The sequence below is a fragment of the Lithobates pipiens genome, unplaced genomic scaffold, assembly GCF_037356315.1.
Source record: "Lithobates pipiens isolate NorthernLeopardFrog02 unplaced genomic scaffold, aLitPip1_a1.2 Scaffold_25, whole genome shotgun sequence".
Taxonomy (NCBI): Eukaryota; Metazoa; Chordata; class Amphibia; order Anura; family Ranidae; genus Lithobates; species Lithobates pipiens.
In genome coordinates, this window is record NW_027507787.1 from 94,480,504 (window position 1) to 94,500,568 (window position 20,065).

The following is a 20,065-nucleotide window of genomic DNA, read 5'->3' on the forward strand; positions in this document are numbered from 1 at the left end:
GCAATATAATGCCTTACACAAAAAAGAGAACTACCATCCAAGCTGTGTCTGCTGTGTCCCAAAAGCTATGGTGGGATACGTGCATTTGACTACCTGTTAGTTGGGGAGTCCATATATTGAGTGTGTAGGACCCTAAACTCAATGGAGGAGGATAGGAGAAGCTGTTCCCTAAAAGCAAGACACACCAACCTACCCGGTGGATGGAAGACATTTTTGGCATACAGGCTTTTATATCTACTACGTTTGGTGAGTGGGGACCCAGGAGAGGAAGTCACCCGAATCACACCCAATGTGTTGTCTACTATTTATTCCACACTTGAACTTTATTTGACTACTCTTCATCTGCACAATTTCGGCACATGAAATCACTAGCAACACATGTTTATGTGTCACCATATTTCTTTCACCTATATTTGATGAACTTTATTGATTGCACAATATTTGCTTATGAACTTTATTGATTGCACTTTATTTTTATTAGATTGGCACTTAGCACTTTAATTGGTTATCTTTTTTTTTGTGTAAGGCATTATATTGTTTATTAGCACAACAGTAGACTATAGGTGCAGCGCTGAGTATTAAAAAAACACATCAATGTTACCACCAAGTGGATAGGGCAGTCCTAGGCTGACATGTTTAATATAGACTTTATAAAGATATTCATTTGTTTGTCACTGGACTGTAAACAGTTACAGCAATAGGTTTTCTTTTCTAAAAAAAAAAAAGTGTTATATGGCCTGCCTCAACCCCTGTACCTGTCACCTTTTCTGGACAACTTGGCCTGCATGTAATTTAAATGCATAGAATATACATAAAGGCAAATTAAATTAAAAGGGATTCATAAACTGGATTCTATCATTAGACTGCGAGTTGTGGTGTCTGTATGTGAGACTATCCAACTTCCTTGCCGCAATTCCAAACTCTCTCCCGATCCATCTAGAAGAATTGGATGTTCCCTCTCACCTTTTATGTTCCAACATTTACTGTTAATTTTTTTAAATGTATTTTATATTATGGAAAAAATATCAGGGATGGTGAGAACTCCTATTAATGGGCACAGTAGATATGCAGACCTGGGAACTGAATGCAGTAATGTCACAAATCGAGTCCCTGATGGTTAGAAAAAAACTGCAGGTATTTTACCTTTCTAATATCTAACACTGAAATACATTTTGGAAGCACTTTAGGTGTAAATAAAGGACAAGTAAGATATTTAGAAAAAACAGTGTATGTAGAAGCTGAAGACTTTTCTGAAGAATATAACTTATATAACATGTATTTTGCAGTTGGTCATCTCGGGATCTATTGCTTTGCGTGCACGGGTCATAAAATCTCGCAAGCTGGTAAGTGACATTCAAGTTATTACAAAATAGATTTCAGCATGTAAAGCCCATTTCCATGGCCCCAGAAGGAGAGGGTTGAATTTTAAATGGTGTCTGTGTTCTCATTAAGGAGATTTTCCCTCACTTGCTGTTCTGCTTGACACCCATCAACAGAACAGAATATAGGAGGAATTACATCAGCAATGTAAATGAAACAGCTGTAATCCTTCTCTAGTACATCTACAAAAAAAACATACATTTTTGCAGAACTTAGGTGACAACCAAGCCTTAGGCCCCGCTTTGAAGCCTATGCATTTTTTAGTCTAGCTCCCAACTGTCCCTGATTTGGAACAAAGTCCCTCTGTCCCTCTTTTCTCCTTATTTGTCCATAATGTGGGTTTGATCTACAGTGCCTTGAAAAAGTATTCATACCACTTGAAATCTTCCACATTTGGTCACGTTACAACCAAAACGTAAATGTATACATAATACATATAATTGTGAAGTGGACGTAAAATGATAAATGATTTTCAGAATGTCTTTACAAATAAATATCTGGAAAGTGTGGTGTGCATTTGTATTCAGCCCCTAATGGAAATCTAGTGGAACCAATTGCCTTCAGAAGTCACCTCATTAGTAAATAGAGTCCATTTGTGTGTAATTTAATCTCAGTATAAATATAGCTGTTCTATGAAGCCCTTGGAGGTTTGGTAGAGAACCTTAGTGAACAAACATCATCATGAAGGCCAAGGAAGACACCAGACAGGTCAGGGATAAAGTTCTGGAGACGTTTAAACACTGAGAAACCACCAGACCAGAGGCAAGTGTTAACCCCCGCTACCCTAACTTACTCTCAGGTGGCACAGGGCGGCCCCCAACGCCTCCAGAGGTCCTCAAGTGAACCCCGCTCGCCTCAGGCCCCATCCACTGCCTCCACTGAGTCCCTATTGGGCCACCACATGGAGGATTTTCCCCTATCACCAGAGGGACCCCCCATGCCACATCCCCAGGGGCCTGCATCTCCCTCTTTCTCCCTGATGGACATTTCTGCACTCCAAGCCAATCTTTTCTCTAAATTCTCCGAATTACTGGAAAGAGGCCTGGCCAATTCTGCTACCCAAATCACGAATAACATTAAATCGGACTTTGCCAACCTTGGGACCAGGATTGAGGCCATAGAAAATAAAATGGACAGCACAGTCTCCAGGACCAACCAAAATGAAGCCCATATTAAAACTCTACAGGACCAGCTAGACATGGCCATTGCAAGGATCGATGACCTTGAGAACAGGTCTAGGAGGTACAATTTTTGCATTCGCGGCCTCCCGGAGTCCATTACTGACATTCCCCCCACAGTACGTGACATTATCTCTCAGCTGGTCCTGCAAGTCCCGCTGCAGCGCCTGGAACTGGACAGGGCGCACCGAGCCCTGGGGCCCCCCAGGAAGGACGGCTCTCCTCGAGACATAATTGTCAAACCCCACTTCTATGCAATCAAAGAAGAGGTCATGCTACAATCGAGAGCTCAACCAGAATTGCAGATTCAAGGCCACCGCACACAAATATTCACAGACCTAGCTCCCCCCACTATACAAAAAAGGAGGTCACTTAAGCCATTACTGCTGGTGCTCAACCAGCAGGAAATTAAATACCACTGGGCATTCCCATTTGCGGTGAAGTTCTCCCTCCACGGGAAATCGTACACGTTCGTCCTACACCTGAAGCTGATCTCGCAGGAGGCTCCCATGGACTTCTCCACATCTTCCGCCGGATCTGCCAAGAGACCCCCGCTGACCAGCCCAGTTTCCCCTCTTTGGCTCAATGGTCGCTCTAAGAAGAATCCTCCCTGAATAAACACTTCAGAGAAGTCTGCTTCCACTCACCTTTCTCCCCTTAGAGGGTGGAACTCTACAGGTGGCAGCCCTTTCAGTTGACGGAGCTGGTGGCTCCCCACATCTAACTTGTTCTACATTTGTTCTCTTTTTCCTTTTTGTTGTACTCCCAGTTTGCAGCTACTCGGTGGTTACATGAAGTATCCCCCCCTTCTTTTTTTTTCTGGTGTAAGCTAACATCACCTGCAGGACAGCTGGGGCGTGTGGGTTGCGAACCACGGTAAGCGACATGACCCGTTTCTTCCACTAGCTGTGTCTCCTACGGTCCCCCAGGCCCACCCGGGCTTGCCTCCCATGACTCGGCTCTCAGCCAACATCGGTTTTCACCGAACAAGAAGGACTTAATGACTTAATGTTTTCATGTTTTCTCCTTTACTTTCCAGCTCAACTGAACCACATTGGGACTGTTTAGGGGCGGGCGGGGGGGGGGAGTGGGGTGGCCTCCCGCCAGTGGGACCTAAGGGATTCACCTCCCTACCCCAGCTCCTAGGGGGAGGGGGCGGAGGGAATCCGGGTGTGCTGTGAAGCTGGGGCCCTCGGACCGGAGGGAGTGGGAGGGGAGGTTTCATCCAGGGGTTCCCCGTCCTGAGGGGGCTATTGCCCTCCTCCGCTCTCCCCACTTCTCCCCACTCACTCTTGCCCTCTCCTATATGGGAGGCCGGTTTTTGGGTCGGACCCCTGCGGTGAATGGAGGGACTGGTCTCTTCTAGGGAGGTCCGGCACAGGTGATAGTTGGGGTACAACAGTTATTAAGCAACATTGCTTTTGCTCAATTTGGTGCTAAGGCTAGTTTTTAGGTTTAGTTATTTGTTAGGGTCTGGGGTGGTCCCTATGCACTCTCACCCATCTCCTAGAGGCAGTTTTTGTCTCTACGACATGGGTTTTTGGGCAACCCCTAGGGGCGCCCAAACTGTATGGGACGGTGTGCGGTGGGTTTCAACACGCCTGCGCACCGTCGGTCTTCGCAGAAGATGTGTCTCATGGTTTTGTGTTTCCCTCCCCTTCCTTCCCTCACATTCTTCCCTCTTCTCTCTCCAAGCATGTCTCTGGGTACGTAGCCTCTCCAGATCCGAGGACCCCTGCTATCAACATAATCTGTACGTTTTCACTGACCCGGGTGGCAACCGTCGAGGGGTAAGTGGCTGTGTACAGGTGAGCGCACCCCCTCTCTGCTCAAATGGCTAACACACCCCCCACTAACAGGGACCTCAGGCTGTCTTCACACAATGTTCAGGGATTGAACTCCCCCAGGAAACGGAGAGTAGCCCTAGAGCACTACTGAGCTATGAAGCTTGATGTAGTCCTATTACAGGAAACGCACTTCCCAACTCGCTATAGACCCAAATTCATCCATTCTTCATACCCCACGTTCTTTAACAAATGCACCCAACAAAACTAGGGGAGTAGCTATTCTCTTTTCCAAAAACTGCAACTTCACTCACACATCAGATTATAGGGATCCTGAGGGCAGATTCATACTCGTAAAGGGGACGTTTGAAGGAATACTTTATTCCTTGGCTTCATACTATACTCCCAACAAGGGACAAGCCAAATTCTTTCAAACCCTCCTTTCGACACTGGGGCCGCTCTTATAAGGCAAAATTATTATGGGAGTCGACTCCAATGTCACATTTGACCAGGGTTTTGATAAGACAAAGCCCCCTAAAGAACAACTGACTAGACCCACCAAAATGAGTAGTGAAATAGCGAAAATTCTCCTCTAAGGGGCTAGTTGACATTTTGAGGGAATTAAACCCTAAGAGCAGGGACTATACCCACTACTCTTCCCCACATCAATCGTATGCGAGGATTGACCATATGCTTGTCCCTTCAACATTAGTCCCCCTGGCCCTTAAAGCATCGATAATAGACTCACCCTGGTCGGACCATTCCATGGTCCTTCTTTCCCTTCGCAACGTTATCACCATAACAGGTGGCGCCCATTGGTGCCTTAATGAGTCTATCCTCAGCAACCCTGTACACGCCAAATATATAGCTGACACTATCAAAGAGTACTTCTCCATTAACACGACAGAAGGCATCTCCCCGGAAACTCTGTGGGCTGCTCACAAGGTCACAGAGGAGAACTCATCAAACTCTCTTCCCGTCTTAAAAAAGAACGCCTTTTAGACATCCGCAATTTGGAATCCAAATGTGCAGACCTGAAAACTGCATGTCCATCAAAAACCTTAGCTGACCAACTGGACGCAACAAGACTAGAACTTAACCTTAAGTTGACCGCGTTGGCGGAGAAACACCTTAGATGGAGCGGAGCCAAATACTACCTCCACAAAGACAAATAAGGCTCTATGTTAGCTTGCAAACTCACACCAAAATCCAATACATACTCCTTCCCCAAAATAAGGATCAATGGACAACCCCCCACTGCCAATCCGACTAAAATCCTGAGGGCCTTCCATGATTTCTACGCCAAATTGTATAGTCAAACCTCGACAGTGAAAGCTCCAGTGCTGTCATCCTTTTTTCAAAATCTCAGTTTACCGACCTTATCACAAGCTCATAAGGATATTATGGAGGACCCCTTCTCAGCAGAAGAGGTTCTGGCGGTTATCAAAGGTCTGAAAACTGCATCAGCTCCTGGGCCAGATGGCCTCTCGACCCCATACTATAAGACCTTTGGGGAAATACTGGCTCCACATATGGCAACATTTTTCAACTTCAAAATGGAGGGTTCCCCCTTAGACCCACACCTCAACACAGCCTACATCACTGTAATTCCCAAACCTAACAAAAACCATGAAGAAGTAGAAAATTTCAGGCCCATTTCACTCATCAACAATGACCTTAAAATTCTAACCAAAATCTTAGCCAATCGCCTGGCCTCCTTTATCAAAAGCTACATCCACAAAGACCAAGTGGGTTTCATCCCGGGCAGACAAGGCCCTGCTCAGATTAGGAGAGCAGTCGACATTGTCTCCCTTCTCCAATCCAGCTGGACTGGTAACCACAAACAGAAGGGGATGCTTTTATCCCTGGACCTCCATAAAGCTTTTGACACTATAGACTGGACATACATCTTCACCTTACTTAACACCTGGGGCTTCGGTCCTCGCTTTAAGGGGATCCTGGGGTCCCTATACTCCAACCCGAAAGCAATGATCCGAATTCAGAGCCAGCACTCCGACCCACTGACTATTGCCAGGGGAACCAGGCAGGGGTGTCCCCTCTCCCCCTTAATCTTCGCGATGGCAATTGAGACCTTAGCCATTGCCATTCGCTCAAATCCCAACATCCAAGGAGTGACGGACGGGAAACAAACCCACAAATGTGGCCTATTTGCCGATGACCTTCTTCTATTCCTGGCTTCCTCGACCACCTCCCTCCCAAACTTATGCAAACTTCTTAAAGAGTTCTCAGTCATCTCAGGACTTGAAGTGAACTACTCTAAATCTCATGCCCTCAACATTTCACTTAGGCCAGAAACGAAGTCGGCTCTTCAGAATGCTTTCCAGTTTAAATGGAGTTACTCCTCCATAGAGTATTTGGGATTAGTATAACTGCCAAGATAGAGCAGCTGTATGAAGCCAACTACCCCCCCGTTTATCGCAAACTTGAGGCTGACCTAGGACATTGGGAGAAAGGAGAATTATCCTGGTTAGGCAGGATTCACTCCATAAAAATTACTATGCTCCCGAGACTGCTCTACCTGTTCAGAGCCCTGCCCATCAACATTAAACTAGTCCACTTACGGTCTTTCCAAACCAAAGTAAACAAATTTATATGGGGGGTAGGGGCCACAGGGTCCCCCAAAGGACCATGTACAATACCAGGTCTCAGGGGGGCCTGGGACTCCCTCAACGCCTCTGGTACTATCAGGCAGCGAGAATTGCACAGCTTTCCACTGTGTACAGCAGAAGTGAAAAACCAGACTTGGTTTCTCTGGAGAGGCAGGCTGTTCCGACCTTTACACTTGACTTCCTGCTCTGGTCCTCCCCCAGGCTCTGACCCCCAATTCCCTCCCCAATCCTCTCGCAATCACTACAGTTATGGGATAAGCTGAAAGCTTGTCCCCACCTGACATCACCCCTAAAACCATTGGCACACATGCTTAACAATCCAGACTTCCCCCCGGGCCAGGATATCAAAGCCTTTAGATGGTGGCTTGATAAGGGTCTATATCGTATTGGGCACTTCTTCAACGCACAGGGCCCAATCACCTTGGGATATTGTGTGAGCCAGCTTGAGATGCCGCCCTCAGAACATTTCAGATTCTATCAGATACGGCACTTCCTTCTAAAAATTTGGACGGAAAAGCCGTCTCCCCCCGGCTTCACACCGTACGAGTCGTGGTGCGGACAAGCTACAGAGCAGAGAGGGGCAGTCTCGGTTGTATATAAGGCACTTGCTCACCGCCCGACCAAAACCAATTGTATGACGGCTTGGGAGAACGACCTAGCAATTGGCATGTCGGTAGAGCAATGGCAGGCCTCCTTTTCCAGAGCCTACAAAGGCATTAGAAATGTTTCACTGATAGAGGCCAATCTCAAGGTCATTACCAGGTGGTACTTGACCCCTGCGAGACTCTCCATAATGTACCCCGCTAATCCCAGATTCTTCCGAGGCTGCCAATTGGTAGGCTCCATGGCTCACATCTGGTGGGAATGCCCCAGAATAAGGCTCTTTTGTAAAAATATTTTTTAGCCCTAATACGGAAAATCACTCACCTCCCTCTTCCAAGAAGCCCTGCCACCGCCCTTCTTAATGCTAATCTCCCCAAGGCTCCGAAACACACTCGTAAACTGATTCACTTTATTTTCCTTGGAGCTGACAATTGCCAAGGTGTGGAAACTTCCCAGGGTCTCCCTTAAAGTGACCATTAAGAAAATATTGTGGCTAATGTTACAAGAGAAGCTTACTGATATCCTACTAGACTCCACAGCCCAATTCGAAGCTACCTGGGAGCCTTGGGCTCAGTACATGGGCATATCCCTTATCCCGGGAGTGAGGCCTTAGTTCCCAGGGCACGATATGGGTCTGGATGCTGCTCGTCCATAGACATGCTTTCCCCCCTTCTTCCTTCCCCCACCTTCCCCTGCCCTCCATCCCCTGTCGTTCATCCGAAGTTTACCCTTGTTCCTTCGTCCTCCAGGATCTCTCCCTGATCCTCTTTACGTAATCTGTCTGCCTAGGAGGGCTGAGGAGTTGGAAAGTAGAGTTTACTCCCGGTAGATTCCACCTACCACACCATATTTGACGACCTCCATCCAGATGGAAGGGGCCAGGTCACAGTGTGTTCCCAGTTGGGGTGCAGGTGAGGCCCAGTAGGTTATTGACATAGCGACAGAAAAAAAAGAAAGAAAAGAGACTTTTCCCCTGCTGCAGGGGAAAAGTCTCTTTTCTTTCTTTTTTTCTGACTATATGTTAGCTACGGCTTCGGCCTTGTAGACTCTGAGGAGTGACATAAGGACTTATTTCTTTAAGAGGGGCCCACTGCCACTATTTGGATTTATTCGGTAGTGACAGTGGATATGGTCATGTAATGGTATAAATATTGACATAGCGATTCCGTACATGAGGTGTGTGGGTGGAACTAGAGGAGTTAGTCCAGAGTATTAGGATCTTAGTAGTCTGCTGTCCTCTATGTAACCTTTTATTTGAGTTTCGGCTATGTAACATCTCTTCAACACATGTAACAAGGTATCTGTTATGTTTTACGTTCTCTGTTAATTCAATAAAAATCTTTGAAAGTAAAAAAAATATTCCAAGCTTTGTACATCTCATGGAGCACTGTTCAATCCATCACCCGAAAATGGAAAGAGTATGGCACAGTTGCAAACCTACCAAGACATGGCCTTCCACCTAAACTGACAGGCCGGGCAAGGAGAGCATTGATCAGAGAAGCAGCCAAAAGGCCCATGGTAGCTCTGGAGGAGCTGCAGAGATCTGGCCTTTATGGAAAAGTGGCAAGAAGAAAGCCATTGTTGAAAGAAAGCCATAAGAAATCTCATTTTAAGTATGCAAGAAGCCATGTGGGCTGTGACGGATCCTATCCCACACTCCGCTTGAGTGGTTCCGTCAGTATATCCTGCTTCTTCCAGTCTGACCATCAGAGAGATATAGTATCATAGCTGCATTGAATACAAGTCTAGCCAAAAATAGCTTGTAGAATCTTGAATGCTTTATTGGACAGAATACAGCCTTTTTATACACTTTTAACACAAGGCGTTAGATAATGAGGTAGGGCTTCTCATGGATACTCCCCCCTCCCCTATAGCAACAACTTAAAAGACAATTACATAATTAACACGTTAATTAACACAGCATTTAAGGCAGCCTCGGTGACCAAACAGTCCATCTCCGAAGGTCAATGTGATCAGCTCTTTCAAGGATTGTGTATTGTTCAGAATTAACAACCAAGTATAGTCTTTGGGCATATACATGGTTCCCAGAGTCTGTGTGTCTTGGGGGACATGGACCTGAATCTCTGAATGCTCTCCATCCCATCTGACAGAGCTTGAGCTATTTTGCAAAGAAGAATGGGCCAAAATTTCACTCTCTAGATGTCCAAAGCTGGTAGAGACATCCCCAGAAAGACTTGCAGCTGTAATTGCAGCGGAAGGTGGTTCTACAAAGTATTGACTCAGGGGGGGCTGAATACAAATGCACCCCACACTTTTCACATATTTATTTGTAAAAAAAAAATTGAAAACCATTTATCATTTTCCTTCCACTTCACAATTATGTGCCACTTTGTGTTGGTCTATCACATAAAATCCCAATAAAATACATTTACATTTTTGGTTGCAACATGACAAAATGTGAAAAATTCCAAGGGGTATAAATACTTTTTCAAGGCCCTGTATATAGTTATATATAAAATGCACTTTTTATCTTTTAAAAAAAGTGTTTCCCAGTGCTAAACCTTGTCTCACATTTTTTAATTGCTGCATTAGTAGATTTCAAAAGCCAATATAAAGGGAATAGTAGTGGTAAAAAGCATTTGTGGGTTTAACTAATAATTTTTTTTGTAGAATTCTCCTTTATGGGGATGGGTCCTATGCCTGCATACTTTTGCTAATAGGCGTCCCTCGTTCCCATCTACAAAAGTTGGGAGGTATGTTTTTAGTGCTTTTTGCAGATTTGCACTACAGTCCATTTAACATGGGTTCCTATGGAACACGTTTTGTAGTGCAAATCCGGAAAATGCAAAAAGCACTAAAAATGCATAGGTGTGAACCAGGCCTAAGTATACAGAGCATGAATGTTACTATCATCAATAATGGTCAGACTTCTCCTAAGAGCAATTGCACATGTTGGATGTGAGATGGTCCATTTTTCATAAATCTGAATCCTGATTGATTTATTATTATATTAGTGGGGCCTTACCAATCAGGGATGTATGTGTGCTGTTATTTAGTTGTATTCTTTCTCTGTCAGAGCAGTGTTAGGATGTACATGTAAGGTCCCATGCACACTGGATGTTTTTACAGCTGCTGTTTCTGGCGTCAGGTGTTTTTTTTCTCCAGCCAGTAAATTCCCCAGCATGGTATTCTATGTGTCCATGCACACATAGGCTGTTATCAGCTTTTTTTTTGTCAGGGGTGTTTTCAGGCTGGAAAATAACCCCAGAACTAGTGGGTTTTGAGGAATTTTTTAACTGTGAAAATTCTCTAATTCTGATAAAAGCTTAAAAACGCTATAAAAACACAGGTATTCTGCATATATCAGCGTTTTTGAGCCACACGTTTTTTGTATACAGTAAGTGTTAAAAAACGCAAACGCTAAAAACCTCTGAAAAATGCTACCGCAAAAACTCTTAAACAAATCAGCTTCCAATTACCGTATTTTTCGGACCATAGGGCGCACCGGGTTATAAGGCGCACTAGCAATGATCGGCTACTAACGGGGTTTATTTTCATATATAAGGCGCACCAGGTTATAAGGCGCATTAAATGAAACAAAACTGATACGGTAAGTCAAATTTTATTCAACTTTTTCACAATAACCATAACATGGTCTTTAACTCTCAACATTGTTCAGTAAAATAGAAAACAATACACTCACTTTTTCACTTTATTCTTCTCCCGCAAATCCATCAAATTCTTCATCTTCAGTGTCTGAGTTTAACAATTGGGCGATTTCGGCATCAAGCACGCCCGTATCTCTCTCATCATTCTCATCATTATCCGAGTCAGTCTCGTTGCTGTCATCGGTACTTAGCTGTTCAGTGATAATTCCGGCCTTCCTGAAAGCTCGGATGACACTGGAGACTGATACCTTCGCCCAGGCATCCACGATCCACTGGCAGATAGTGGCGTAACTCGCCCGGCGTTGCCTCCCTGTGTTGGTGAATGTGTGTTCGCCTTCTGTCATCCAATGCTCCCATGCAGCTCGCAGTTTAACTTTAAACGACCTGTTGACACCAATATCTAGTGGCTGGAGTTCTTTGGTTAATCCACCCGGAATGATGGCAAGCACCAAATTAGTTTTCTTCACTTGGGTTTTGACAGTATCGGTCAGATGGGCGCGCATGGAGTCATAGATCAATAGGGACGGAGATTTGTGGAAAAAGCCATCCGATCTCTTGACGTAAACCTCTCTCAGCCACTCACTCATCTTCTCCTCGTCCATCCAGCCCTTCGGGTTAGCCTTGATGATGATGCCAACCGGAAACTTTTCTTTTGGCAGAGTCTTCCTCTTGAAAATTACCATGGGTGGTAGTTTCTGGCCATTAGCCTGGCACCCGAGAACTACAGTGAAGGATGACTTTTTGTTTCCTGTAGTGCGTATAGATACTGTACTGGTCCCTGTTCTTTCGACAGTACGGTTTACGGGGATATCAAAGGTAAGGGGGACCTCATCCATGTTGGTGATGTGTTCTGGCCGGATCTTCTTTTCATTGATCTTGTTCTTGCAGTAGGTACGGAAAATGGCCAGCTTTCCTTTGTAATCCTTTGGCAGTTGTTGTGACATAGTAGTTCTTGTGCGGATAGAGAGATTACGCCTTTTCATAAAGCGGAAGCACCAAGAGGGACCTCCTCGAAAGTCGTTGATCTCCATGTCGCGTGCTATTGATGTTGCTTTGAGTCGAATAGAGACAGTAGAGACACTTCTACCTGCGGTTCTCTGTTCAATAACCCACTGTTCAATTTTGTCCTTCAACTGTGGCCATCTTGCTTTGTTTCCTCGGAAACTCAGTTTGGTCTTCTTTACCTGGCGCAGGGCATCTTCTTGCTTCCTCCACTTCCGTACCATTGATTCATTAATGTTGAATTCTCTCGCAGCTGCTCTATTTCCATGTTGTACTGCGTGACTGATAGCCTTGAGTTTGAAATCCGCTTCGTAAGCATGTCTCTTAACAGGAGCCATTTTTTGGGCAGCGAGTATAGAAAATGAAAGAATGAATGCGCACACCTCCTGACTACGATGGCCGTAAGGCCCAATCCAAGCAGTGCAGCTTCGTAGGATTACCAAAGCTAGGAAGCTGCACTGTTTAGATTGGGCATTAAATGGCTCCTGTTAAGAGACATGCTTACGAAGCGGATTTCAAACTCAAGGCTATCAGTCACGCAGTACAACATGCTGGCCGTGCTAAAACATTTTGACAGATTTTTGCCATACATTAGGCACACCGCATTATAAGGCGCACAGTTGACTTGTGAGAAAATGTAAGGCTTTTAGGTGCGCCTTATAGTCCGAAAAATACGGTAAGGTGTCTTTATTATACTTCAGTAAACCTCTTTGTGGGACCTTTTCACGGCAACCAATATATATCAAGAAACATTTTATACAAAAAAAATAAAAAAAGATTTCTTTAAAAAGTTTTAAAAAGATAAACCTCCACGAGGCTTATAGCTTTCCATAAAAAAAACCCATCAAAGACGGAGTTTAGCCTAAATGGTGTGCTCGGTGATGATTCCCAATACCATAATTTACTGTATGTTCCCAATGGTTCTATAACAGTTTTATGTATAGAGGATTTCTAAAAAGTGCCACAAAGAGGTTTATTGAAGTATGTTTATGCTATTTAAAGGGATGATTGTAGCTTTGGTTCAGTGCAATGCATGAATCTATTCATTGGTCATAGAGGGGGTGGCTGGAGAGAGGGGGCGGTGCCCGTACGCCCTTATGGACGCACCGCCACTGGTCCAAAACATGTTGCTACTCTCCATGTAAAAAATCCCTTTTAGTGCAATTCTGTGGTATAGAAAAAAAATAAAAATAAAAACAGTGGAGAGGAGGGAATTGGAAAAGGAAATTGGCAAAAAAAGAAATGTGGTGGATACATGAAGTATATACATTAACCGCTAGGGACTTATTAACCACTTACCGACCAGCGCACGGCGATGTACGTCCTATTTTTGAAGAGGGATATCTCGGTAACGGCAGCAGCTGCTGCCACAACCGAGATATCCATCTCTTCAGGCGTGGGTCGTCTGTACGATAACGGTGGTCTCTGCGGCAGATTTGCTGCGAGATCACCGCTATCAGCGGCGGGAGAGGTGCCACCCCCCCTCCTGCCGCCCTCCCGCACCTTCTGCTTACCGGAGCCATCGGTAGCGGCGGAGGCGATCGGGTCCTTTCGCTAGCTGGGTATGGAGACGAGTGAGGCTAAGATGGCCCCCACTCGTCTCTATACCATAGGAGGGCGGAAGTGACGTCAAAACATCACTTCCGCCCATACCTCTTAAAGGTATATTTTTTTAAATGTCATTTTTTCTTTCTTTTTTTTTTTTGTTGCATTTTAGTCCAAATATGAGATCTGAGGACTTTTTGACCCCAGATCTCATATTTAAGAGGACCTGTCAAGCTTTTTTGACATTCCTTGTAATAGGAATAAAAGTGATCCATTTTTTTTTTAAAACAGTGTAAAAATAAATAAAATCAATTAAAATAAATAAGAAAAAAAAAGGTTTTTAAAAACACCCCGTCACGACGAGCTTGCGCACAGAAGCGAGCGCATACGTGAGTAGCACCCGCATATGAAAACGGTGGTCAAACCACACATGTGAGGTATCGCCGCGATCGGTAGAGCGAGAGCAATAACTCTAGCCCTAGACCTCCTCCATGTAACGCAAAAAAATGCAACCTGTAGAATTTTTAAAATGTCGCTTATGGAGATTTTTGAGGCTAAAAGTTTGACGCCATTCCACGAGCGGGCGCAATTTTGAAGCGTGACATGTTGGGTATCAATTTACTCTGCGTTTTATTCTAGTGTTTTATTCAGTATTCTAAGTTTATATCATATATATCATATCACTAAAGAGCGGTTCCCATTAAAAAAAATTAAATAAAAGTCAGCCGCTACAAATACTGCAGTAGCTGACTTTTAATAATCGGACACTTACCTGTCCCAGGGTCCAGCGATGCAGGGGATTAAAGCCCCACTCGTCTCCCCCTCCATTCAGAAGTGCGGGCATTGTAACTGTGGGTGCCTGGCTGTAGCTTCACACGTGATTGGCCGTGCAATCATCTGGGACCTGTCACATGTCCCAGATGATTGATAACAGGGAGGGGGCAGAGCTGAGCCCTTCCTGTGCCGAGGGGAAGTGACGTCAAGAGCCCAGGCACTGGGGGCGTGTCCGGATGTAGGAGAGACAGGACGTGTGTTCGGGGAGCTCCGCAATACTCCTGTTTATGATCCGTTTTTTGGAGCAGTGCGGACATTATTTTGCGTGCTGAAGCCCCAGATTGTGTGGGGGAACGTCTGGACATGACATGACCAAAGCTGGCTGCCAGACCCGATCCTCACAAGGCCCAGACACAGGCCCCGCCGCACCATCTTGCCCTCTCCTCCTCCCTCCTCAAGCATGAAAAAGCAAGCCAGGAGGATGGCTGCACCGGCGGTGGTCGCTCCAGATGTGGGTGCTGGTGCTTCCAGGCGAGGCTCTTCTGAGCAAGTGGATGCCCAGGATGCGATCACCCGACTGATCCTGGAAGCGATTGCCACAAGCAAAGCTGCAGTAATGGTGAGCATTGACCATTTGACTACAGAATGCACATTACATAGTTACATAGTTACATAGTTAGTCAGGTTGAAAAAAGACACAAGTCCATCCAGTTCAACCTTAAAAACAAATAAATAAAATAAAAAATAATCGTACAATCCAGATACCCAATTTTATGCCCACAATTGATCCAGAGGAAGGCGAAAAAAAAAACCCAGCAGAGCATGCTCCAATTTACTACAGCAGGGGAAAAAAATTCCTTCCTGATCCCCCCAATAGGCGATCGGATTTTCCCTGGATCAACTTTACCTATGTTAGTACCTAGTTATATTATGTACCATCAGGAAAGTATCCAAGCCTTTCTTAAAGCAATCTACTGAACTGGCCAGAACCACCTCTGGTGGGAGTCTATTCCACATTTTCACTGCTCTAACTGTGAAGAAACCTTTCCGTACTTGAAGCTGAAATCTCTTTTCCTCTAGACGTAAAGAGTGCCCCCGTGTCCTCTGGGTTGACCGTACAGAGAACAACTCAACACCAAGTTCACTATATGGACCCCTAATATATTTGAACATGTTAATCATATCCCCCCTTAATCTCCTCTTCTCAAGAGTGAATAAATTTAGTTCCTCTAATCTCTCCTCATAGCTGAGTTCCTCCATGCCTCTTATCAGTTTGGTTGCCCTTCTCTGCACTTTCTCCAGTTCCCCGATATCCTTTTTGAGAACTGGTGCCCAAAACTGAACGGCATATTCCAGGTGAGGTCTTACTAATGATTTGAACAGGGGCAAAATTATATCTCTTTCTCTGGAGTCCATACCTCTCTTAATACAAGAAAGGACTTTGCTCGCTTTGCAAACAGCAGCTTGGCATTGCATGTTGTTATTGAGCTTATGGTCTAACAAAACCCCCAGATCCTTCTCCACTATGGATTCCCCCAGTTGTACTCCCCCTAACATGTATGATGCATGCATATTCTTAGGCCCCAAGTGCATAACTTTACATTTATCAACATTAAACCTCATCTGCCACATAGTCGCCCAATTAGACAGTGTATTGAGGTCGGCTTGTAAATTGGAGACATCCTGTAAAGACGTTATTCCACTGCATATCTTGGTGTCATCTGCAAAGACAGAAATATTACTTTTGATGCCAGACCCAATATCATTTATAAAGATGTTAAAAAGTAAGGGTCCCAACACTGAACCTTGGGGTACACCACTGATAACCTTAGACCATTCAGAGTAAGAGTCATTAACCACGACTCTTTGAATTCTGTCTTCTAGCCAATTTTCTATCCATTTACAAACTGATATTTCCAAACCTGTAGACTTTACCTTACACATGAGCCGTGTGTGCGGAACTGTATCGAATGCTTTTGCAAAATCCAAGTATACCACGTCCACCGCCACCCCTCTGTCCAAGGTTTTACTTACCTCCTCATAAAAAGAAATCAGATTTGTCTGACAACTTCTGTCTTTCATGAATCCATGCTGTCTGTTGCTTAAAGTGTTTTTGTTCAGCAAGAACTCGTCGATGTGGTCTTTTATTAAACGCTCCAGTATCTTCCCAGCTATAGAAGTTAAGCTAACAGGTCTATAGTTACTTGGTAAAGATATTGATCCCTTTTTAAATATAGGCACCACGTTCGCCCTGCGCCAATCCAGTGGGACTATTCCCGTCATTAATGAGTCCCTAAAAATTAGATACAATGGCTCTGAAATTACAGAGCTCAATTCTTTTAGGATCCGTGGGTGGATGCCATCAGGTCCAGGTGCTTTATCCACCTTTATTCTGTCTAAGTATTTCTGGACCATATCCCTTTTGAGCCATTGTGGATCATTTGGGGCTGTGTCACTACCACCCCCATTATGGACATGAGCTCCCCCATGCTCTTTTGTGTACACAGAGCTGAAGAAAGTGTTTAATAAATTAGCCTTCTCTTAGTCCCCAGTCACCAACTCTAGATTGTTTTGTAAAGGGCCTACATGCTCAGACTTGACCTTTTTACTATTAATATATTTGAAGAATTTTTTGGGGTTTGTCCTACTGTCTTTTGCAATCTGTCGTTCGTTTTGAATTTTTGCATCCTTGATTTCCTTTTTACATATACTGTTAATTTCTTTGTAACATTTAAATGACACTAGTGATCCTTCATTTTTATATTTTTTAAAAGCTCTTCTCTTACAGTTTATAGCTTTTTTAACTTTGTCCGTGAGCCACATAGGTTTTGTTTTTAGCCTTTTAAACTTATTGCCCATGGGAATATACTTTGCAGTGAGGTCCCCAACAGTCTTTTTGAAGAATTCCCATTTCTGTTCTGTGCCCATTGAAGCGAATATTCTCTCCCAGTCTAAGTCCTGGAGAGTAGCCCTCATCCTTGGAAAATTAGCTCTCTTGAAGTTAAGTGTTTTTATCTTACCCGTATGTATTTCTTGTTTAGCGCTAACATCAAAGGAAATCATGTTATGATCACTGCTACCCAGGTGTTCCTTTATCTGGACATTAGTAATAAGCTCTGCATGGTTTGAGATTACCAGGTCCAACAGAGCTTCATTCCTAGTTGGGGCCTCAATAAACTGGACCATAAAATTGTCCTGTAATAGGTTTATCATTTTTTGCCCTTTAACTGTCCCAGCAGTGCCATTACTCCAGTCAATTTCTGGGTAGTTAAAATCCCCCATTATTATCACTGTCCCAGCCCTTGCAGCCCTTTCCATCTGTGCAAGGAGCTGAGTCTCCACCTCCTCATTCACATTGGGTGGTCTATAACAAACTCCAACGATTAACTTTGAACTACACCCATCTAAATGCAGTTCCACCCATAATGCTTCGGACTCATCACACTCTCCATCCACCAGGTCCTCTTTCACACTTGCTTTGAGATCACTTCTCACATAGAGACAGACCCCGCCACCTTTCCTTTTTACCCTGTCTCTCCGAAAGAGTGCATAGCCAGGAATATTAATAGCCCAGTCATGTGAGGATTGAAGCCAAGTTTCAGCAATACCGATTACATCATAGCTCTCCTGATGCACCACAGCTTCCAACTCACCTATTTTGCTTGGCAGACTTCTGGCATTGGTGAATAAACACTTTAATGCATTATTACATTTTGCTCTGGTGTTTTTCATATTATTTTTAGTAGTACAAATTGCACTATAGTTTTCAATGGCTGTTTGCAACATGGGAAATTTCTTGACACCTGCCATATCCCACCCCCCATCTATCCCCATTCCACCCTCCATTAATGTCTGACCCCTAACTGACCTGTCTGCCCAATGTACTTCTGGTTCACCCTCCCCCCTCAAACCCAGTTTAAATACTCCTCCAGCCTTCCCATAAACCTCTTCCCCAGCACAGCAGACCCCCTTCCATTCAAGTGCAAACCATCATTAGCATATAGGTTGCACCCCAATGAAAAGTCAGCCCAGTGCTCTAGAAACCCAAATCCCTCCTCCCTACACCAGGTCTTTAGCCATGCATTCAGCTCTCTAATCACCCCCTGCCTTTCCTGTGTTGCGCATGGCACAGGCAATATTTCAGAGAATATCACCTTGGAGGTCCTTCCCTTCAACTTGCAGCCTAGTTCTCTAAATTGATTCTTGAGGAGCCTCCACCTTCCACGTATACGGTCATTGGTTCCAACGTGGACCAAGACTGCTGGGTCATACCCAGCCCCTCCCAGTAATTTTTCCACCCGGTCCACCACATGCCGAACCCTAGCACCAGGGAGACAGCAAACTATTCGGTTGAGGCGATCCTGGCGACAAATTATTCTATCAGTCCTTCTGATTATAGAATCCCCTATAACCACCAACTGTCTAGGCCTTTCTGCACTCCCCTCACCTCCTCTACTAGATGGGCTGCTCTCCCGGCTGTTAGGGGGAGCAGTGACATCTAGGGCTGCCACCTCTGTGTTTGTCACCTCCACATTTTCACCCAACTCGGCAAATTTGTTTTGATGCACAAACACAGGACTGGCCTTCCTTTTCTGCGAGCCCCTTCCACTCCCTCTAACTACATTAACCCATCTTCCTATGTGATAATCCTGACTTGCCCCTCCACCCTCCACATCAACCCTACTGACCACCTGCTCAGCGAGCAGAGGACCCCTTTCAAGGTTGTCCTTTCCACCCAGTGTTGCAACTTGCTCCTCCAGATCTCTAATGCGAGCTTCTAGAAGGGCAACCTGCTCACATCTGTCACAGCGGTATGCATCCTGGAGCTCTTGCACCAGTTTTGCATACATGTGGCACACTGTGCACTGAGCAAAACCTTCAACCCTGCTAGCACTCATTTCCCAGTTACAAGACAATTACTTAAATGAAGTTTAAGATGTTACTTACGGGTTAGAGACTCCTGTCTTAACTCCTGTTTTCAACTCCTGGTTATTAACTCTCCACTTTAGTTCAAAATTCCACTTGAGATCACAAAATCCACATGCAAACCACCAACAGGGAGCAAGCTCTTTGGGGAGTTTGTATACCTACCTTTATACACCTGTGAACAATTAACCCCTCCCCTCAATTAGCAGGAAGAAAGAGAGAAAAAAAAAAATGCTGTTTAAAAAGTGTCAGAAAAAAGGTCTTTTAAAAACTGCTAGCAAATAAAGGAGGGGAAAAATAGATAAAAACACCCCCAAAAACAACACTTGCAAGCAGAAGCAGTCAAAAGCACAACTCCTGGTTATTAACTCTCCACTTTAGTTCAAAATTCCACTTGAGATCACAAAATCCACATGCAAACCACCAACAGGGAGCAAGCTCTTTGGGGAGTTTGTATACCTACCTTTATACACCTGTGAACAATTAACCCCTCCCCTCAATTAGCAGGAAGAAAGAGAAAAAAAAAAAATGCTGTTTAAAAAGTGTCAGAAAAAAGGTCTTTTAAAAACTGCTAGCAAATAAAGGAGGGGAAAAATAGATAAAAACACCCCCAA

General features: G+C 44.5%; 1 protein-coding gene across 2 annotated transcripts in view; it reads left to right on the top strand.

Annotated features, from left to right (window-relative positions):
• LOC143930417 (uncharacterized) overlaps positions 1 to 20,065 on the top strand; it is a 159,507-nt gene that overhangs the window by 36,788 nt on the left and 102,654 nt on the right. For both annotated transcript variants that reach the window (XM_077454722.1, XM_077454723.1), the window contains exon 3: positions 1,287 to 1,343. In XM_077454722.1, the coding sequence (XP_077310848.1) occupies positions 1,287 to 1,343 (57 nt within the window). The remainder of the gene's footprint in view (positions 1 to 1,286; positions 1,344 to 20,065) is intronic.